The 22,675-nt window shown below is 37.7% G+C and overlaps 3 protein-coding genes across 3 annotated transcripts; 2 read left to right on the top strand and 1 right to left on the bottom strand.

Annotated features, from left to right (window-relative positions):
• Positions 1–1,439: 1,439 nt before the first annotated feature.
• LOC106169800 (uncharacterized) lies at positions 1,440–5,488 on the top strand. The gene is made up of 2 exons (XM_087015537.1): positions 1,440–1,954; positions 3,944–5,488. Exon 2 carries the CDS (start codon positions 3,962–3,964, stop codon positions 4,934–4,936), a length of 975 nt encoding a protein of 324 aa, XP_086871663.1. The 5' UTR covers positions 1,440–1,954; positions 3,944–3,961; the 3' UTR covers positions 4,937–5,488.
• Positions 5,489–6,209: 721 nt separating this feature from the next.
• Positions 6,210–17,511, bottom strand: LOC106169816 (protein CFAP20DC). Its single transcript, XM_013549439.2, has 17 exons — positions 17,090–17,511; positions 16,776–16,862; positions 16,107–16,545; positions 15,622–15,713; positions 15,135–15,228; positions 14,812–14,927; positions 14,347–14,542; positions 13,720–13,929; positions 13,264–13,426; positions 11,078–11,235; positions 10,622–10,787; positions 10,088–10,220; positions 8,995–9,720; positions 8,495–8,746; positions 8,171–8,262; positions 7,703–7,848; positions 6,210–7,493 (listed from the first exon to the last, which is right to left on the bottom strand). The coding sequence occupies exons 1-17, from the start codon at positions 17,108–17,110 to the stop codon at positions 7,357–7,359; spliced, it is 3,228 nt and encodes a 1,075-aa protein (XP_013404893.2). The 5' UTR covers positions 17,111–17,511; the 3' UTR covers positions 6,210–7,356.
• A 2,433-nt stretch (positions 17,512–19,944) lies between these two features.
• LOC106169794 (uncharacterized) lies at positions 19,945–22,239 on the top strand. The gene is made up of 2 exons (XM_013549409.2): positions 19,945–20,665; positions 21,065–22,239. The coding sequence occupies exons 1-2, from the start codon at positions 20,198–20,200 to the stop codon at positions 22,091–22,093; spliced, it is 1,497 nt and encodes a 498-aa protein (XP_013404863.2). The 5' UTR covers positions 19,945–20,197; the 3' UTR covers positions 22,094–22,239.
• The last annotated feature ends 436 nt before the right edge of the window (positions 22,240–22,675 follow it).

The raw sequence follows: 22,675 nt of genomic DNA, 5'->3' as shown, positions 1-22,675 counted from the left end.
TCGCAAATAAATGCAAAATCGACGGGTAAGTTTTTATAACTGTAATTTATGTTTTAACGTTGTATGTGTAAAAACTCACGACAAGATTTTAATGGCTTGTAAGCTGTAAGAGAGGATGCGGTGCATTCATTTCTATAAATAAATAATTATATATCGTAAGATAGAAAAAAAAACTAAGATATCATCTATTAACGTTTAAAATGGATCAGCTAACTATATCCTGCCAGCTTCTCCACATTTTAATAAGTAACATCTCTTAAATAAGGCAAAAGAAATCAATATAAAAAATAAATAAAAAAAACAAGGGCTCTTATAATTAACAAATAGTCACTACTGCCATTATGTACAATACCGGGGTACATATTTAAATACTAAAAAGGATTGGAAAAATTATTTAAAAATCGAAAAAAGATAAAAAAAAAAAAAGACATCACCAAAAATTCGCTTCCAACAAGGGATGTGACGACGAGAAAGACAAAATAAACTAAAATACGTTTCTATGTGATTTTTAATGAATGGCAATTTAGTTGTTTACCAGTAGGTATAGTTAGTTTTATTCTCACAAATAATACATTAACTAATATTTAACATGACAAATTTATGCATTCCCAAAAGTTGGTATTTGGGGGACTAGCGAAAGTGTTCTTCAAAGTTGTAAAGTCCTTATTCAGCGAAAGTGATTTCGGTATTCAGTCTTATACATGTACATGTACATGCAGTCACAGACAACATGTTCTTACGTTAATTTGAATTGCACCGCACGCACAGAATCTGTTTTCGCGTGGCTTAAGACTTCCACGTAGTTGATATGAAGCATAAAGGGAAAAGACAATAAAATAATGCCACTTTTTCATAAGTAGGTTTTTTTTTTTTTTTTTTTTTTTTTGGTATATTCGTCAATCCATTTTCGTTTTTCATCCATATATTTTTCTAATTAGCTTACGAAGGGGTGATAATATATAAACACTTAAGTACCTACTTTAATCAAATATGCGATCTTTTTTGGATAAAATCTGTCGGAAGGAATTAACACTGATTGTCAACAACACGATGACATTCAAACATACATTTTATACGTAGACCTGGAATCTAATTTAAAAAGGCGCTTGTCAAAACAATTAAGGATCTTTTACTCAATTAAATGTCACTTTCAGATGAAAAATCTAGCCCGCTGACATGAGTACTTTTTGATTAACCCACAGAAACAATAACTGATTTGTGTCAGGTATTTTCTCATTTTACTGACAGCAGCGTTTCAACATATGACTGTGTTGAAATCGGACTTTTTATCATGCTGCAGGGGTACCTTTTTCTAATTTAGAAAACTAATCATGTGCAGAAAAGGCCAGCGTGTTTTAGCATAAGTAACAAAAACTAGTTGTTAGGTGATTTAATAGATTTCTAGTCCAGAGCGGCCACGCAGTTCAATTTTATTTTCGCAGTTCATAATGCATTGTGTTGTTTAATTTTGTTAAGGGCGACGACTGAAAGGGTTTTATTTGGCATAAGCAGGAGCGTGAAAGGCAGCGAAGTCGGGCAAATGAACGCCTTTAGAACCTTTTATTTTGGAGCGTGCATGCTGTTTACAATTTCAGTATCCGCGCTACCCAGTGGCCAACTAAGAAGAGGGATTCTGCACAACATTACACACACTTGTAGCGAGACACTAGAAATATGTAGGACTACAGATGTCCGAGTACTGGAGCAACAATGTGACTTCGTTATGGAATAGAAAGGCATTTTTCGACTACTGGATACCATTGTGTATTATTTCAATAGTGAAGTTCATCATGGCTTTAACGGATGGGTAAAATATCAGTGTACCACGGTTCACAAAATTAAGGAGAAACAATGATGCATCATACTGGCATACACGGAAAAGTCTGCCGTTTCCAACCTTTGAAACGCATTGGATACCAGTGAACCGAATTTTAATCTAAACTATTTTTTAAAGGTGAGTATGGTCAAAGAATATACACCATTGGGACGGTGTTTTTCCGTGCTCCATCAGCCAGTAATACTTCATACCCTGACACATCGTCTACGGTCGCCATTGTGATGATCTTTGTTCTTTGTTTGTTTGCTTTACGAGCAGGAGACAATCGATTTACGGTTATGACCGCGCTTGTTTGCTTGTTTTTTTCATCGCAATTCTATAACTAGTGACATTGCTACCTGCAAGTGTCGATGAAGTCACCAAGGTAGGTCGCACCTGTGTGAAGCAGTCGGACAATTTAAATACTACAAACCTTGTATCATTATAGGCCCATAATTGTTTATAGAATTTATTAAAAACGCATCACCTCCCGCAAGGGTCTACCTTAATTAATAGTAACTTAGTTTAAATATATGGAACAATTGGTCATACATGTAAGCTGTACCTATCAAAGAAAACATCTGATACGTGGAAAGTTTTAAGAAGAATCATAACAGGTCTGTAGACCAATTGTAAGGTGTTTCGAAGATATGCTTCTAAAGAGAAAATACAGTAAATATGTTCATTTAGTTTTAATCTTTGCAGCAAGTTGAATACGCAATGATTTTAAAACTGGGATACCAAGCCAAGTGAAAAACTGTTGATAACAACGTAAGTGTAAAGGGTACTTTCTGAGTTAAAACTCGACATAGTAATGGTCTATAGATCATATAAGTACCCAGAAAACTGTCGACGAAACTATTGGAAAATTCGAAAATCATATATTTTGCGCAAAAACACGTCAAAGTCCACCATTTAATATCTCAGATATACTCGCGTGCAGTTTTCACCGAATAAAACAATACGTATTAATATTTGATAAACAATACAAAGTCTCATAAACTCCCTAGGACCTTCGAGATACTGGCGACAGTGCTAATATTTCTGTGACACTCATTCCGAAGCAGGTCGAACTCAGTAGGTCGATAATTCAACACGACAAAGGCACACGGAGCTAATTTCATTGTTATCTTATTTGTCTCAGAGCCCGTATGTCTATTTTTCTCCTCATTTCTTCAATTACTGTATGAAACTTCGTATCTGACATTTAAATGTGTGCGCGTAATGGAATGAGATTCTGTAAGACCGTTGTCGTTGGAGACACTCACATGAATTATTAAGCACATGGAAAATGTGTCCGGTAAATTGATAAAAAGCCTTTTATAGGGTATCTGTACTTCAGCTGTAAAGGGGAAGACACCAGCAGAGGAGGCGACATTGCTTATCTATTTTTTTTTTCATTTTGACATTAACGCGTTGATTCGAAAATCAGTATCATCCGCTGAATTTCAGCTATGATAATAAAACGTGTCAGCGATTTAGGATACAAAATGCAATTATAAATTAATTTTTATGATGTGAAATTTACATTTAACTCAAGAGAATCGGTGACACAGGTGCGAAAATAAACTTACAAGACGAATGAAAACAAGCGAGAAACCTCTGTAACAGTGAGATGGTTACATCCTATTACTACAGTATCGCCTGCTCACCGTTTTCACATCTTGGGGTTATTTACTATGGGACTGGAATGTGCAAACAGTATAAACTTCTTTGGTTGCTTGGATTGCTGTTTATTCAACTGATTTAACTTGATTTATTAATCTGCAGTAATCAGGTAAATTAAACGTGTTTTTACTCTTTTCACCATGTGTTTGCAGTGCACTCGTGTAAGTACATGTATGAAATAAAATAGGTTGTTCGAATAAAATTCAAGATATACCATTTACCTTAGTACTAATATAATAAAAAATGAATTATAATGCTTAGTTCAACACGAGTGGAGAGTAGGAGATGGAATACCCTACCCGAAGAAGTATTCCAGTATTTTCCGACCGATTTTAAGTAAGAAATCAGTTACCTTCTACTTAACTTCTCTGGGACATCTGAACAATACATTACATGTGTTAAATTTCGTTATCTGACAAATGATCGTTCCGCCTCAAAATATCCGTTATTTCATTTCAGACAACTGCACCTTGAAAGATGCCACACAAGGAACGTCCGACCGTCAGTTCCCGTAGAGTAATGCGTGCTTACCGCCTCAACACTTTCGAAGACCAGCGCCTTCAAAAGAGTCTGTCGCAGATAGACCGTCAGCAGACGTATCATGACCGCCTTAAAGTCTCGTCTGGCAAGGCAAACCACGCTGAGGAGTGTGGGATACGGGCGATGTCCGCCACTCCCAGGGACGGCTGGCTGGGCGTGAAAAGTAAGTTCAATCTGCACGACATGAATTTCCCTAAGCCGTGCACGCGCGAACTGAGACGCGCTCTTACTCACGGAAGGACAAGGTCTTTAGTCAACGAAATGAACAGTCTGGAACCCAAGGAGCAAATTGCTACCGACAAAACCGAAGACATGCGTGAACGAACGGCCGCGCCTCTTATCAAGGGGCAAATTAGTATGGGTATAACAAAAAACGAGGGTAATAAACTGGTTGAAAAGTCAGGAACCTTGATGAAAATAGCCTACGAAGAAAAAGTGCGGAGTACTATAGGGGAGGCGATTGAAAAGGGAGAGGCGCTTCCAGATTACATAATGGCTGAAAAACTGATGGCGGCTAAAGCGCAGCGAATTCAAATGACCAGCAGAAACGTGAAGTTTGATGACGTCACACATTATCACCTCGTGAACCCCGAAGTTGGGAAGCACCCTACTATAAATTCGCTGCGAAAAAATCGCAGTGCTCCGGATCTGCTCCAGTCGCCGCGCTCTCTAACGAGAGCTGCAAGTGCCATGAGCGTGCTTCGGCGAGAAACTAAGTCAAGCCGTGGGTCAAGACCCCAATCGTCTGCCGGGAACTTGAACTTAGATACCCACAAACTCCAACATATTAAGACGATAGTGGACTTGGATAAAAAGGTTGAAGCATTCGCGGAAAAACACCCTTTGAAGAGGAATAGCAATGTGTTGCCGAGGATTTCCAAATTATTGCCTTCTTTTGAATCTTCGGTGTGACGTATCTTTATTTATAAAAACGATGCGTTTTCAAACAGCATAATATAAAACGAAATGGTGGGATGAAAAACGTTTTCGTTTGTTCAGGCAAAACTTAGATTAATATCTGTAATGAAAAGAAATTACGCAATTCATAATGGCATATTATCTTCTTTGCTTATTAACATGAAACCTATTTTTCGTGTACATTTTCTCATTATTCATAAATTACAGCACTGTTTTAACATTGCTTTAAGCTTTAAAGCTTCATTCTAGTTAAGACACATTATATTTTACATATTGACTCATGTCCTCTCACATTAGAGTCGCCGCTATCCATTTATATATTGCGGGCATAATACTATGTACAGGAGATATGGTATGTTGACCTAGTATTCCTTTTTGCTGAAAATGCTCAAGAATAAAGGCATTTATCTTTTATAATATATAATAATATATTTTTAAAAGTCTAAAATCGTAAAATATGTTCTGTAGAATTTACAGATAAAATATAAAGATAAAAGGATTATTAAATATTAAAAAGTAATTGTAATAAAAGTGCAGAGAAAAATGTCTAATTTTGATGTTATTTATTAAAGTAAAGAGAAAAATGTCCAATTATAATGGTCTGTTAAAGGGATAATAACTCTTAGTTTCGGCCAAAAAATTAATTTTCCTGGAGTAAACAACAATTTTCCCATTTTTACATTCAAAGTTAGTCCCTGTTTTTTTTCTAAAAAGTTTGGTTTTTTGTTAAAATCTCTTAAGAGATTTTAACAGAGTATAGCCATCAATGGAGGTCACGTGGTCTAAAGACTAGCTCAGATATCAGAAAAAATAGCTATATCTGCCGTTTTTGTGGTAAAACAAAACATATTATATTTCTATGAGTTATTCACAATGTTTTTATTGTGAAATATAGATATCACACGAAGTGTTATTATCCCTTTGAGTATAAAAATGGTCAATCATAAAACGTTTTACAAAGATGAAGTTTTCAGAGCTTTTTCAAAATCAGCCGCCGAGTTTATATTCCTAAGTTTTGATGGCAACTGATTCCATTTATATGGGGCCGCATGTTCAAAAATTTTCTCCAATTGTTATTAGTCTCGGATATTATGAGGTTTTAATAATAATTGATCCTTAAATCTTAACGTGCAATTTGGTGTGTAATGAGTTCACAGAGATAAGCTGGTGAAAGTATATATGCCAGAACGTCGTTTATTTATAACTCTTGGTGGAGAAAGAAAATGTGACTGTGTAATTGAAAAATTTAGCAAAAAATTCAGTAAACTTTAATTTATTTCATTTTATTTATTTACTGCGACTGGAACTTACAAGCCGTTTATTGCTGCCGTTTGATAGGAATAACAAACTTGTTAGCGGTCGCTGACCAGACAAGGACTAATATTGGATTTTTACTAATAATACTGCATTAGTCACAACAAATTTTGCAAAATTTTCTTGCAAAGACTGATAATTTATCCAAAACACAACACAAATGCTGCAGCAATATGCTTGAGCGTTTTTTAAAACTATCTCATTATCTCATCACTAGAAAGGTCTTCAGAGTCACTGCTGTTAAGTCTCCATAACACTAACCTCGACAAGTGAGAATTTTCTCACATTTCTCTGGAATTGTTGTACAACTAATTTTTCCAATAACAATACTAATGATAAATAAATTAATAAAAAATGAATAATGATGACATCATCCAGCTGGCCAGTGGTATAGAGTACAATAACACTGAGGCTGAAAGAGACTTATAGCAAGTTTCTAACAGCAGATTGGGGTAGGTCCTATGAAGTAAGCAAGGCACTGCTTTAATAATAATAATAATAATAATAATAATAATAATAAATCATTGTTATTATAATTCACAGTATGAAAGTATAAGGTAGCAAGATATGGCTGAATAGAGTCCATCGCAAACTTTTATCACCAATCAATTCATATAACAATACATTACAGCTGCACAGTATCACAAACTGATCTTATCACACTCTGGGCTCCCGTTTCTGTCTAGTACATGTCCTTCCATAAACAGGAACTTTAGTAAGCAATTTATAAAAAATCCTTTTAAATATCTAAAATTTACTGATGTATGTAAACAACAGGCAACTGACCTTAACAAATTTGACCTTAACAAAAGCTCAATTTACCTAGAATTTTCATCACTTTTTTCTTCACGGCCACGGTATACCGTATCAATCACAATCAACTAAAAGGTAACAAATTTTGAGTATAAATATATAGCTATCAGCATTCTTCTACAGTTTCCAGTAAATTGCATGTTATCACAGAGGAGGAACTCAGAAACTCAGGATAAGCAAAGAACTATCTTGCACAAAAATCATGACTCTCACAGAGGGAGTCAAGGGACCATATCACAAACATTGCCAATTTCAACAGATAATAAATGATTTTAAGTTATTCAGCATCATACTAGCTCATAGTATTTGCAAGTTTTGGGGTCAAAATAACAGTTAAGGCAGGGGTCATAGAGCAGGTCCAGCTCATCTTCTTCATGGCCAATGTCTTCATCTGTCTTACTGGGTAGCCTGCCCCGCCTCCCATCTGAAAAATAAATAAATAAATAGAGAACATCAATTAAACATGTATGTTGCATGCTTTTGAAAAATTCGGAGCAAAGGAATTTTTTGCATTTAAGAAACTTTTATTTTCTAACGAGATCAGCTTCCTAAAAAAAAATTAGAGATGATTTTTCAAATGAAAAAGCTAATATACATTGGAGCTATAATCCAGAGGGATCATCTTTTTTCTACCTGGAGATCTTGAAGTGCTTTTCTTGTCCCCTTTCCTGGGGGATCCTCTGGGTTCTAGTTTCCCTGGGGACAGCTCACTGGGATCTGGGTCATGCTTCATCTCTGAGGGTAAAACTATAGGAGGGCTGAAAGCACCAGTCCAATCCCTGAAATTTTCAAATTAAATATGTAATTTTTTCATACAAAGGGGAGAAGTTTCCACATTCCCCACACTAAATATACAAGTACAAACATATATGACTGCCAGAATTACTTTCATAACCTTCCACCTCTTGACAAAATTGGATAAACATTTACTGCTCAGAAAGTTCCTTCTAAACTTCTCAGTTTTCAGGAAATCTTGTACATATTCTACAAGTTGGCAAATCTTGCCACAAGTAATTCAAAATACAAAACCAATCTCAATCAAGAACAGTATCTCAATACAACTTGACAGCAGCAACATACTTGATCAAACAAATATTTTACCTAGGATTAGACATGGCGAGGGGATCTTCACTCATCCGTGACGTTGGGAGATGCATCTCATCTTGGTAGTGATGAGATTGGAGAGCTGGAGCCTGGGAAAAACAAAACACTGTTTTAGGAATTCCAAATGGAAATTCATCTGAAAATGTGTAGTAGCCTAGGAATAGTATTGTTACAAACTTCAAGCTAAAACTGTCTCATTAACAATTTTTGAAGCCTATCTCAGAGTTTCCTAAGGTAAATCTTCCTCGTCCAAGACCTTTGTCAGTGTTCTACAAGGACTCATGGACTTTTATTGAACAGTTACAACAATTATTTACTTACCTGTCCTCTAAATGTACTAAAAGATGTATCATCACTTGAGCTGCTCAAGTCATCATCCCCATACAAATGTTTATCTATCCCCTGATTGGATGAATTTTTCTGCTGTTGGCTGTTCTGGCTACCTCCTTCATATTGTCCTCCCCCCTCCTCCATTTCCTCTTCTGCCTCTCGTTTGAGACTAGCCAGCATTCGGGCCTCAAATGACTCGGAGAGATCTGCCATCTGGTACTTGGTGAAGTCATACTGTTTGTTCTGAATAGAAAAGAAACACATTTTACATAAGTCTGAAGTACTTCAAGCAGGTATAGGCAATTACCCTGTGGAAGAAATAAACACCTTCAGCTGTGTTTTCACATTACTTGACAAAATCTATACTTTTTTCATCAAAAACCTGAACACTTTTACTTGAAACTTTCTCTTGTATTCTAATAAATAAATTACAAATACAACATCAATTATGTTAACTTCTTGAAATAATTTTTAAAAGCAATTTTACTGACCTGTGACAATCTTGCATCATCTTTGGAAATCTCCCGAAGCGACTTCTTACTAATACTGCATCTTGAATAACTCCCCCGTGGGCTAACAGATCCCCCGCTGGCACTGCTCCCGTTCGTCTTTAATAAATCCATATTATGTGATGCCTGGAGGGTTTGTCCACTGTCATTGGACGAATTTGACCCCTGTGACCTTTTGGAACTAGATGGGCGTGGCTCCTCATTGGAGATCCGCGGGCTGTGAATTCTCGGAGCTGTCATTCTTGGTGTCTTGCCAGCTCCAATGGGAGGCGGAACTGGTTTAGACTTTTGAGCAATTTTTTCGTTGATATTATTAGTGGTTGAAGTTCTGGTTTTGATTTGTGGTTTGTCATGTGAAAGTCTGTCCAAGTTCACAACCTCATTCTCTGAGCCCACAGTCCTCTGACCACCATCATCATATCCAGTTTCTTCTATTACATCCTCTTTAGCCTTGTATTTTGATGTTTTAAAATCCCTACTTTTACTACTCCTTAATTTAGTCCTATTCTCGTGACTAGTCTCTATTACCTCACTGTCTCTCAGTGAATCTAGCCTCGTTATGTCATGATCCTCATCCTTAATATCATTATCATCATCACTACTGCTGTCTAATATAAAGGCATCATCGGGGCCAGCTCCTTTCTTTGTGGGGTAATGTCCTTCAAGGCTCCTCTTGGCTGAGGATTTCCTGGTGTTATTTTTGTGAACCTTGAAAGAATGAATATTTAAATGAATGAAAAAACAATGTAAAGCAGATGAGACTGACAGACAGACAATGTATCTGACCCACATTATCTGGCAGACAGACACAAAAACAGCAGCTAAAGAATGAATGGATTAACAAAGAAAAAATGGATAAACAAGCAATTTGGTTAACAGGTCTTGAAACAGTTATTCCAACACACTGAAGTCAGAACTCAAACATATGATAATTTTAAAACATGAAAAGTTTATACTGGAGTGAAACAGACAAAACCTTGACTCTCTGTTAAAGCTTCCTATGTAAAACATTTTTATTTTTGCTGAAGTACATGAACACAGTTCCAGTTATATCTATACAATGCACACTGCTTACCCTGCTTTCATCTTCTAACGTTGGGGACCTGCTAGGAGCAGACTTTGGTGGGGAGGCAAACAGGTACACACCGTCTTCCTTCAAGGCACGAGAATGATGCGTCTTCACCTTCTGAGGGGGACCAACCGGTTCCCTGGAGATAAAGAAGGATTGTTGTATAAAGCATAGCACAAGGAAGAGCTCAGCCTTTATCACTGGCTCACTGCTGATTGGTTGCAAGAAAATGTGCGTGCAACATTACTCAGAAACATGTGATTTTTGTCTTTTTATGAGAGAGAAGCTGCAAAATACATAGACTGATGTGCTTAATGAGCTAAAAGCTGATTCATTTAAAACTGGCACATTTCCGAAACAATTCTGGCTCCATTTTATAATAAATTACATATTTTTCTGCTATAGTTGGAGTAATCCCTTAATGAAGACTAATTTCACAAGTATTACATTGTGCTTGTACTCTATTTCTTTGATCTTAGACAATACAATCATACCTCCCCCCATAATGTATTACTTCAGACTCTTATCAAGATTACTTACTCATCGGAGTCTTCATACTCTGCCACAATACCATCATCCTCATCGTTATCATTGTCAACATCATTGAAACGTGTACTCCTCAGTTCTGTTCCTCTCAATGCTGCAATAACATCAGTGAGGGACTCGTCTTGATCTTGTAACTCCCCCTGGTGTCTGGGTGACATATCTGGATTTAGGAAATTGGCATATTTTAAAACCACACTAGTCTAGCATACTTTTTGTTTAATGAAGTGGAGTTAGAATGATCTATTTTTACTTAAAGATGCAGAAAAATAATAAAATGAACATTATTGTGATTATATAATTCACTTGACACAATCAAGAGGTATACAATAATCACTCCATTAAGATATGATGTCAAAAAATTTGTAACCACATTTTGTGTAAGAGCATTTGATGATAGACTATCCCATGCAAATTACAGCACTCAACATTTATTAATAATTAAACAGATACCTTCATAATCATCCGACAGCCGGGGACCCACTCCTGTTTCCTTCTTGTTCTTATTTTTTTCTAGCTGGCGACTTTTCCTCATGTCACTCTGAGACTCGTGTAGCTTGATGTCCTCCTCTATCCACTCTCTGGGGGACTGCACTGCTGTCGACTTCAAGCTAAACATATAACATAAAAAGATGTCTTAAAATCCTTAAAATATATTAATACTTCTTATTTTCATAGTAATAATTGCAATGTAAATTTATTCAAATCTGCTTAATAAAAATAAATTATATAAATAAATTACATAAAATAAAAAGGTGCTATGAGATCAAATCTTTATCCAAAAAGACTCAATAACATATCTTTAGTTTTGATCCCAAACTCAATGAAGCATCCAGACTGCTCTTTGCAGAAGTATAAATATAAATGTAAAACAGTTAACATTTGTCAAATGTGAAAAATATCAGACAACTTCAAAGTCATTCATTATAAAGGAAAGGAAATTTATATCATCAACATTAATGTAGCATTCCAAATCAAGTTAATTTTTGCATTTTACTTAAGGTAGATCGGTCGTTACATGTTCCAACGTTCGAATTTTTTTAAAATTTTTTTTGTTTGAAGAGACACCCAAGTACATTAAAAATTTGCAAAAAAAATTGGGGGTCACCGACCAAATAAGAGAACTAGCCCCAAATATGATACACCCTGCATATCGCACTAGTCCCCATTCAAATCAATGGGAAAATGGGGGTTTTCTCACTAAAGCATTATTTTTTATGACTTTCTGACGTTCGAATTTTTTTAAAAATTTTTTTGTGTAAAGAGGCCTCCAAGTACATTTAAATTTTACCAAAAAAATTGGGGGTCACCGACCAAATAAGAGAACTACGCCAAGTTGAAGTGCGCTACACCCTGCGTGACGCACTAGTCCCCAATCAAATCAATGGGGAAATGGGTGTTTTTCACCAAAACGTTATTTTTTATGATTTTTCTAACGTTTGAATTTTTTAAAAAAACTTTTTTTTTTTTGTGTAAAGAGGCATCCAAGTAGATTTTAATTTTGCCAAAAAAGTTGGGGGTCACCGACCAAATAAGAGAACTACGCCAAGTTGAAGTGCGCTACACCCTGCGTGACGCACTAGTCCCCAATCAAATCAATGGGGAAATGGGTGTTTTTCACTAAATCGTTATTTTTTATGATTTTTGTGTGTGTGTGTGTGTGTGTGTGTGAAGAGACATCTAAGTACATTTAAAACTTTCATTATGTTTAACAGTTGAAGTGAGTAGGCCTATTCTCAGCTATTTTCAGATTTGTCAAACTGATGAGAAGGTGTAAGCCATTAACTTTACAACAAAATTATTGAAGAGAATAATAAGGGAAATTCTCATGCATATGAAAATAGTTTATTGCCGTTGTTATTTATTAATGAATATAACATGAACGTGACATCGTAAACACTGTGTTGTCAAGTAAAATGAAGCGTCTGATACAAAGTATCAAATGCGGCATTCGCGTGCTTGCTTGCGGTGCGTTCAGTACACTTTGTTTACACTGACAAGTCAAGGTCAGAAGTGCACAATTTTTCTGTATAATATAACGCAGTTTCAATTTTGATTAGTGAATTTTCTTCAAGCTGTAGACCCTATGGCCATTTTCTGAACATTTGTATAAGCTACGAAATATTTCTCAGTCTAAATTTCTCTAAGTCCAAATGAGTGGGGTTACGACGCACTTCCGGTTTTCGTCGAAATCTAAACTACAGCAGCACATTCAGGGCGTTCTACCTCAAAATATACGCAGCCGCTTTGATTGGAATTTAAAACACTTATTCTTTACATGACATAGCACCTACGTGCATAATTTGTGAGCTTTAGCTGTCATACATTTTCTAGTGCCAATTCAAATTGGAAAAGGAGCTATTCCAACGATTTCTTGAAGGGCAAGTCTATGAACGTGCTACAGTTGTCGTATTAACCTATATGGAATCATAGTCGACAAACGTTGTCGAAAATCTGTATCGATCATACAGAGTTACAGACAAGTTGATAATGTGTGTTTATCTTATAGATAATTGTTTTATTTCCTCAAATTGATAAAACAGACTGAAGTGTCGTTAGAGACGATTGACGATGCGCTGAAATTGCGCAAATCGTCAAATTACGTAACGACCGATCTACCTTAACCACAGATTTTTTACCTGGGACTTTTCTCTTTTTCAACCCCTCTGACTTCACGTGGTGAGAGGGAGGTGTAAATCTTTGGCGACTTTGGTTTGGCCTTGGGACCTTCTTGGGAGTTGATAGGAGACAGATTGCCCCCTGGTGGCACAGGTGATAATGTGTTTGACTGGTTGGTGTCACCTAGAAAATCATTAATTAAGGCAAAGTTACTGACAAGTAAACTCAAAATATATTTGGATGCATATCAAGTTAAAGAATAAACTTGTCTATGATGTCAACTGACACTTAATCGGGTAACACAAGCATATTTCTTGCAATAGTAATAATCATACTGTTTAACATCAACAAATAGAGTTTTTTCCTGTGAAAATAAATGTTTCAATGGACCATGCACATAACTAGACTGTAATTAGGCAAATTGCCTTTCTATCTTCATAAAAGTATACACATCTAAACATAATCTTTCTAATTACCTGAATGAGCAGTGGAGGTTCTTTCTTTGCCTCCACTCTTGATGCGGACCTTCCTCCTGACTCTCTCCGTTGATGGCTCTCTGGGAGGGTGGGGCTGAAACTTCATCTCCCCTGCTTGCTCCCTCCCTGGGGGATTGGCAGGCACTTTGAATGGTTGCTCGTCATTTTGATCTATTTTTCCTGCCCATGTGCTACTGCCGCCTAAATTACCTAAAATGGAACAAAAGGTGCACTGTGTTTGTCATAGGCAGATCTGCTAATTACAATTTCATAGCTTATTTGAAATTCAGAAATTAGTCACAGATTGGCCATGGTTGTTTATATTGCAAATTCCCTGCAGTCTACAATGACAGAACTTATTATTAAGTATAGGGGTTACAAAGAAACTTAAATTCTATGGGTTCATTCTCTGTAGATAGTTCACACTCCACAGGCCTTTTGCCAAATGCAATCAGATGGACAGTTTAACATGGCACGTCTCGTTTCCAACATCTTTGTATGATCACCAGCTTTTATACTTTTTACTCAACATCAAGAGTGGCTTGTTAATCTGATTGCATTCAGCAAGAGTCCCCCTGGCAATGGGTTGATCTACCTAGAACAATAGAACAATATCCACTAGCCTACCTTTATCCACAGAAGTATCCGGGTCCTGTATATGGGTGCCTGGGTCGGACGGATTACGGCTGTGATTAGACCCGCCAGCCTGTTGATGAATGACCAGTTTGTCCACCCTCTTTGTGGTCCCCTGGTCACCGGCCTCTCCGGTCTGCTGCTTGGACCGCGAGTGGGAGGACCGACTGGTTCTGCTGGTGGCACCACCCTGGAGGCAAATAACAACAAGCTTTAAAACCTGACCAAGTTGACACAGCATCAACGACTATAATCTACCAGTAGTATAGTTGTTGATAGGGGTATAACATATTAAGAGTCCTGGATTTTCTTGAAGTAACTCAATCCTTTTAAAAGGTATTTTTATTGAAAATATAAAAAGGGGTGACTTGACTTGATTTCTGAATTAACTTGATACACAAACACACTCATCCACATTCACACACATAAACACGTGCACACGAAAGCATGTACACACACCTCTTTTCCAGCTGTTCCTTTCCTCCCAGCAGAGCCTGGGGCAGGAGCTGTCACCTTGGAGCCAAAGGCAATGTGGAACGAGTCCCCAGCTGACTTCCTTCCACTGGCATTCAGATCTGTGGAAATAGTTATTGTTATCTTTAGATTTCATCTTGTCGTTTGTTATACAAAGAAAATCTAGTAGAAATGAATACTTCTACACTTTTGACACCTAACTCTCATTCATGACACAAAATTTAATTTGGCATCTCCGATAAAAAACATCTGACATGTGCATTCTGAGCCAGAACACAGTAAATAGAAAATACAAACAATACATTTACCAATGTCAGAGGTGGCGGATGTTGTCCGTGATCTAGGACCCTCGCCTCCTCTCATCACAAATTCTGCTTGGCGTATCTTTGTCAGGGAAAGCACCTTGAGACAAAAAGAAAAAAAAGATGAAATTTTCAATTAGTTCAATGTCTTTACTGTTAAATTTATTATACTCCATCTATATTTAAAGTAGTTATAAAATCTGGTATGTTTCATTCCGTATGTTACTTCAAGTAATCAAGTTTCAATCTGTACGCTTCATAATATATATATATATATATATATATATATATATATATATATATATATATATATAATTTTATTTATTTTATTTTATTTTTTTGGGGGGGGAGGGGATACTGTGTTTAACTAAAGTTATAGGCATTACCGTCAAGTTTTTCTGGTTACCAAGATACAGGATGAGAAAAATAGCAGCTGTCTATACCCTCTTTCACAAATAAAAAGGGCAAAATCTGCCAAAGGCGGCTTCCTAACCTGTGTGACATGACTGACATCAGATGCTAGCTGACACTGTTTTGGTATCACATCAATCTCACAGCTGTTAGTGCCAGAGAGACCATACAATTCTGAAGGTGACAAGAAGTTTTTCAAATTAAAGGAATGAGCCAAAGTTTACAAGCTATTTTACAAATTAAAGAAATGAACCAAATTTACCAAAAAACATAATAATACAATATTATTATTATTATTATTTAGATACAAATTCTAAATGAATGTTACAAAGGGGAATTATAAACAATTACACTCTTGTTTGTCTGAAAAAGTTGGAACAAATTTTTGAAGCACAATGAACTCATATAAATGAAAAACATTAATGGGGAAAAACCCATACAGAGTGTAGCAACACAACTCAAATAACTTAATTCCTTTATATGACTGAATGAAAAATTCATATGTTCATGTAAAAAAATAATGTAATGCTTCATATAACTTGACAGCTTTACAGGAAACCCCCCTACCTTCGTCATCAGTGTTGTCCGCAGGCTGCACTTTCATCGTGAATATCCTCCTCACACGACAGTTGGCACTCAGGGTAATACTCTCAATAGCCTTATAGGTCTGACCCCTCCACGTCTCCCCAACCAGAGACACCATATCCAGGCACAGATTGGTCCAAATCCCTCGTTTTATCACAGAAAGTGGTATCTTAGAGTGCAGAGGGTTAGGATTGGCTTCCTTGCTGCTGGTGGACAGATGGAGTCGCCTTTTACTGTTGCTTAAGTCAGTGATCCCCACCTCGATTGAGAAGTCGCCCCCCTTTGGTACCCAGACTTGGAAAACGAGAAATCTCTGGACTAAAGTGAGTGACTGTTTGGAGTCCTTGGGTATGTGCATCTTGGTGGTTGCCCCCGACCCCTCCAGTGAGTATATGTAGCTTTTGACTTCTTTATCATATACCTGACAAAATAAATATGAATATGTTCAGAAAGTTAAAATTAAAAACTAAACCAGTTTAATTAGAGCCTGTTTAATAAGGGACTTGCTGTAGAAATATTCTGAACAGAAGTTGGATGAATAACCATAAGCCAAGGAAAGAAATTTGTTCGCTTTTTTTAACCTTTATATCTATTCATCTTCACACACACACGCACACGCACACACACAAACACACACACGTTATTACAAACCTTACGTATCCCTGATCCACCTGACAACTTCCAGTTTGCCACTGGGTCCTTCCCTTGAGCTGAAAACACTTCAAAGAAAGGCCCACCCTAAAGAATAAACAACACATACTGAATAAAGATATCACACTAAAGCTGAATACACTTTATAGCCTTTTTTATGAGAAAATGTCTCATCAGTTCATTTTTAAATTTTCATTTTCCCTTTAAAATGTTTGTAATCTAATGCAGCAACAAAGATAACATATGCTTTACTTAAACGAACAACCTTTATCTTTGGAAATAACATCACTCCACAATAAAATAAAATAACTTGCCTGAAATTCGTTTTTGAACATCTTCAGCTGGTTCAACTTCGACACGTTTCAGTGGAAACTACATGGTTGTGCACGAAGCTTTCTCACAGCTCGGACCATCATTTACTGATGTTAACGTTTGTCCATCCAGCTCCAATTAATAACTATATCAGTTTTGGGACAAAATTAATTACACATTCCTGACAACTTGGACAGGAGACGAAATCACTGATCAACTGTAAAGTACATAAATAAGTCCAGGCGTTGATATGGTTCATGCAGAATTAGATACTTCACAGCGTCTTCGGCTGCACTTTTTCAGCTTCACCACATACATGAATACGTTAAACTTCTCTTGCAGAGTTGCTGTTTCCAAAAATGTATCATCGAAATTGTGTTTTTACTTTGCATGGACCGCCATATTTGTTGCCATAACTGAGCAAGTGCAAAAAGTTTTTGACCAATCAAAGCGCCGAAGAGGATTTTTTATTCCTTCCTCCACAATGGAAGAGTGACGGCTGGAGACGGGAGTAACTGGTTAAATAAATGACTTGCAAATATATAGTTTGCTGATGACGACTTAAACCTATCCATCAGTTATACAATTAAATCTGTAGGCCTGCAATCACTCCAGCCTGCCAATGGTCTGTACGTCTGCTTAATCAGCCTGACCAATAAACTCAAATACACAGTAGGCCACTTAAAATTCGTACAATTATTATTAGTCCATCTATCATAATGCAAAATCATCGGCCAAAGTCTATTTTAAGTATTTTTGAACAAATTTAATAAAATCGATGAAATTGGCTTTGATACCACTGTAAATTCTGCATTTTACTCCAGATCGATTTTATTGCGAAATGTTGTCCAATGTACAAACGAAGAACTGGCACGATTACCCTTGGGTGTTCCAAGGCAGATGAACTTGGCTCGAGGGTGATTTGATGTCCCCTTCTATTTAATTCTAATTTTTGTTTCCGAAGTTGTTATTACTATTTAATATAGAACTAGCTACTCTAAACGGAGATTTTATTAAATATGTTTAAAAAGGCTTTATCGATTTGGATCGCATTTTCTGTACAGTGGTAGACTACTGTAGTGTGAAATTGTTAAGTAGTTTACGCGGTTTCTGGTTCACTGACCAATCCAGCAGATCAAGGTGATATATAGCCGGGCGTGACCCCGAGCATTTCCTTATGAAAGTATGACATTTTGAATTTGTCCAAAGATAATTGATGTCGATGATAATTTCCCAGGGGTGCAGATAGTTACCTTCAATTAGTTGATTTATAATATACAGGGAAGGCACCACAATAGGCTTTTACAAATTGCAATATTATGTGGACACAGGCCTATATGATAAATCCTACAATGTACTAGAAGCAGTCCAAGTTATATCGATCACTTATTGTCCAACACCTATAATGTTGAACCAAAGCGTTATCTATGTTGTAGATGAAAAAAATCAACAGACTAGGAATAGGCCCATGCACGCAGTTCACTGGTAGGGCCTATTTGTTGGCAAGAAAAAGTGGATCAAAACATGTCTATCCATTTCTCACCATTCTACTACATAAGAAAAAAAAACGTTAAAGGAGCAGAACATCTGGAACGAATGCAAATATTAGGAATTCTGACACATGTCTGACAAGGTTGTCTACACTTACGGTTTTTATCGTTGTGGCAATCAGTGACAAAAATGGAAGTTTTGAACAGAACAAACTTATCAGACGACGCCAAAGATAAAGAAACACTTAACGGGGAATCGTTTACACCCTTATTCTGTTATTTCATTAAAAGTGAAGGATTCCGCATATTTGCCATAGTCGCTCCTGTCTGTGGAGTGATTGGAAACATGGTGTCGCTTCTGGCACTGTCTCGTATGCCGAAGCCGTGGAGAGCATTCCACATGATGCTTATAAATATTGCAGCTTCGGATTTTGTAACAATGGTGATCTATTTTCTATCGGGGATCGTGATGTTCGTCGAACGTCCGACCTGTTCTACAACAAACCCCATCTCCACCTGGTTTATTGTGAATAGCATTGCCTATGCGTCGTTGTTTTGCACGCTTCTGGCAACGTTGGGACTCGTCGTTTCCCAACATGTGTCCACAAAAGCACCGTTTTACTGCCTGAAATCAACCTCAAAGACACATGCTAAAATATATATTTTAACTGCCTGGATTGCTCTAATTATTTTCTGTAGCTTAGCGTCTGTAGGACCTCAAATATCTGGAAGTCGAGAATCGTTTGATTTGATGATTTATTTTGTGTTCCTGATGTTGTTTCTAATTACCGCGCTGGCTGTTGTGTGCATTCACTGGCAAATGTTAAAGCACGTGCGCCGTGCAAACGCATCTTATACCTCTGATGCCAACAATGAAAACTCTGGCCAACACCTAAATCGAAATGCCAAGAAAACTGTTATCATTTTAGCCGTAGTGATGCTGCTCTTTTGGGCACCAGGTATTACGCACATTTGCTTAGACATTTCAAACGTCAGCCGCCACTTGGTCACGGGTGACCATGGTACGTTCTGGGAGGAGGTATCTCTTTTAAATTTGGTTGGGAACGTTCTATTTGTACTCAACAGCGTCGTCAATCCGCTGATTTACGGCGTGAGACTGGACATTGTCAGACAAGGCTATGCCAGGTTGTTCGCGTGTGCACGTGGCAGATGCCAGAAACCTATTACAGTAGTTGTTTAACAAGAAGATAACGTATATACTAAAACATACTTGATAGTTATCTTATCACCTGATAAATCATCGTCATCAAGTTTTTTCGAATAAGTTTCCAGGTAAGTATATTTAGAGGAATTGATGGCTATAGACGGAGAGGGGGAGGGGGCAGCCGGATTGCGATGCGAATGTATTGAGTGATGATGAAGTTGGATGGAGGTTGCACGTGTGCTGCTCATGGGTAGCCAGGAGTCGGCGTCAAATTGGCGAGAGAAAATGTGCACAACAATTTAACGCACACGTCACAAATGATGTCGTGACGTTTATCTACAATAATACGTAACATGGCGGCATTATGACGTCACAGCCTTACCATGGCATTGGCGGGGCACGATCTTGACGGGATGCTGTAAAGGAAAGGACAGTGCGAAAGGTCTAAAATTGACATGCTTTCTCTACGTCACTGGAATAATCAAATCCAACAAGTAAGACCAGCAATCCCTCCACATTTCCCTGCTGCAAGAGGACGACGACGAGGAAACATCGGTTTCCAAACTCCATCCTGGTGGCAAACTCTCGTGTCCAGGGGAAGGACACGAGGACCAGAAACAATTTTGGATCCTCTAGAGGCTCATCCTGAAGACTTTTTTCACTTCAGACCTGTAGTAACTACACATCAGCGTCCAAGAGGAAGACATATACCCGCAACAGTAAAAATGCATGATGCTATTATAAGAAACGATCTCGATCTTCTCAAAGAGTTGATTGAAGAGAAAGATTTTGATCCCAACAAACTTACAAATTTCTCGCTGGATGAGTCGTCATTTCCATCATCACAGTCTCTTCCACTGCATGTCGCCTGCATTTACCGTCGACCTGACGTCATAAAAACCCTGCTAGAATGTGGAGCGAAGGTAAGGTGTCCACATATTTTTCTCAGAAGCATCATGGTTAGGCCCTATAGGTAATGTCAGTGACAACATTTTAAAATCCCAGTATACACGTATCTGAGTTATATTCATACTATACTAACAATAATTAAGGATAGTCGTGCAGTCTTAAAATAAATTACAATAGATGTCTCTAAAAAGTTTCATTCTGCTGTAAGTCACTATTCCACAACGTATAATTGACGGTGTATTTCATGTATCAAGGAAAGGCTGCAAATTTTGGTATATATATAATTCACCAACTCATTTTAAATTGACTAATTATTTTCATTGTGGAATATTAGAAGTGGGCGACTCGAACGTATTTCTAACAATCTGAAAGTAAGAAAAAATAATTAAACAAAGCCGTTTTTATCAATGAAGGTGGACGCGCCAGACTGGGCCGGTCGAACACCCCTGGAGATAGTTCTCTTCTACTGGCCACGCATCCCATGTACTGACGGGATTGACCCCAAGTCCAGCTACGGCAAGTACCAGTCGTATCTCCGTGATCAACACGCGCGAAGTTTAAGGTGCATGAGGCAACTGATAGAAAAAGGTGCCAATATCCAAGCCAAGGTGTCTCGGTCCATTCTGAACAGGCGTGGGCAGAGCTTTCTTCACTGTACGGCCCTGAACACCTTGCCGCTGGCTGCGGAATGGCTTCTCCGTTATGGAGCGGACATTGAGGCCAGGGACGACGAAGGTCGCACCCCCTTAATCACTGCCGCTATGCTCCCTTGTCTAAAAGTGGCAGAACTCCTGATGAGCCTGGGGGCGGATACCAACGCGCAAGACGTTCGTGGCAACGCCCCTTTGCATTATCTGGTCTATAGAGGTCGTGATTATCTGGTCCGGCTTGCTCTTGAGCTGGGCGCCAACTCGAATGCAGCTAATGACGAGCACTTGACTCCACTTCACGTGGCTGCAGAAATCGGGAATTCAAATGCGATAAGGCTCCTGTTATTGTACGGAGCGAATCCGAATTCGTTGGACAACAGAGGGCGCTCAGCGCTGTTCTGCGTTTTGGATGACACGGCGAACGCAGGGAACAGCTCGAGGTTAGGGATCAGTCTTTTACTGAGAGAAACGCTTTACACGAAAGTTACAGACAAAACTGGAAATTTGTGCAAACTTTTGAACCACGAACGCTTTGTTCATCTCCGTGATACTTTAATCCTGTATACGAGCGAGCCGCCAACGTTGCTGAAAATGTGCAAGGTGGCCATACGTAAGAGCATTGGTCTACGGAAGATGAGCGGGACCAATGTTGATAAACTGCCTTTGCCGACGGCTTTGAAAAGATATATTTTCTCTCCTTGGTGTTTCTACTGCCGAAGATGCGAGTGTTATCGTCAAAACCATCCCAAAACGATACCAAGCACAATACATTTAAAAATCCCATCTCCTTAAACAGAAATCAACCAATGAAATTTGCTTTTTTTAAAGTTCTTCAATACACTTTATTCGAAAATGGGCTCAACGTACCATAAAATGTATATTTACGGTTCATTGGGCATTCTTTGCGGAGAGGCGAATAAATTAAAACAATACATTGATATCTATCTCATTTGTCCTTTCTTTACCAATGACTTGCATTTCGCGTTATTGTCATACGAAAAGATACTGATAAAAGGGAAAGTATAAATTAAAAACATAAATAAACACCAAACAAAAAAAAAAATAAATAAATAAATAAATAAAAAGTAAACTTAAATTTAAGGCAAACAACAACACAAAACAGACATATTTCAGCGATACATCTTAATAAAGCAAAGATCCGAGTGAACACTGGAAACAGCAGAGGCATGTAGATAGCAAAGAGGCGATTTCCCAGTCTCCCCACCCCCACCCCTGAATCTCAGGTAGCTGTTGTCATGGCGACTCTCTAATGCTTGGCAGGTGTAAGCAAGCTCCCCTCGGATATTAGAAAACGTTAATGACATAGTCCGCGTTCTCGCTGCGACTTGCGAGAACTTTATGACATTTTGGGGC

This window comes from Lingula anatina, chromosome 6 (assembly GCF_051362555.1).
Source record: "Lingula anatina isolate TDL-2025a chromosome 6, LinAna3.0, whole genome shotgun sequence".
NCBI lineage: Eukaryota > Metazoa > Brachiopoda > Lingulata > Lingulida > Lingulidae > Lingula > Lingula anatina.
This window is presented reverse-complemented; position numbering and strand designations above follow the sequence as displayed.

Excerpts from the sequence above, each read along its gene's own strand:
- LOC106169794 (XM_013549409.2), top strand. The coding sequence starts at position 20,198 with ATGCTTTCTCTACGTCACTGGAATAATCAAATCCAACAAGTAAGACCA. Across the intron at positions 20,666-21,064 it reads TGCTAGAATGTGGAGCGAAG|GTGGACGCGCCAGACTGGGC; the intron begins GTAAGGTGTCCA and ends TTATCAATGAAG.
- LOC106169800 (XM_087015537.1), top strand. The coding sequence starts at position 3,962 with ATGCCACACAAGGAACGTCCGACCGTCAGTTCCCGTAGAGTAATGCGT.
- LOC106169816 (XM_013549439.2), bottom strand. The coding sequence starts at position 17,110 with ATGTTCAAAAACGAATTTCAG. Across the intron at positions 10,221-10,621 it reads GAGTATGAAGACTCCGATGA|GGAACCGGTTGGTCCCCCTC; the intron begins GTAAGTAATCTT and ends CTTTATCTCCAG. Across the intron at positions 7,849-8,170 it reads CTCGCCATGTCTAATCCTAG|GGATTGGACTGGTGCTTTCA; the intron begins GTAAAATATTTG and ends TGAAAATTTCAG.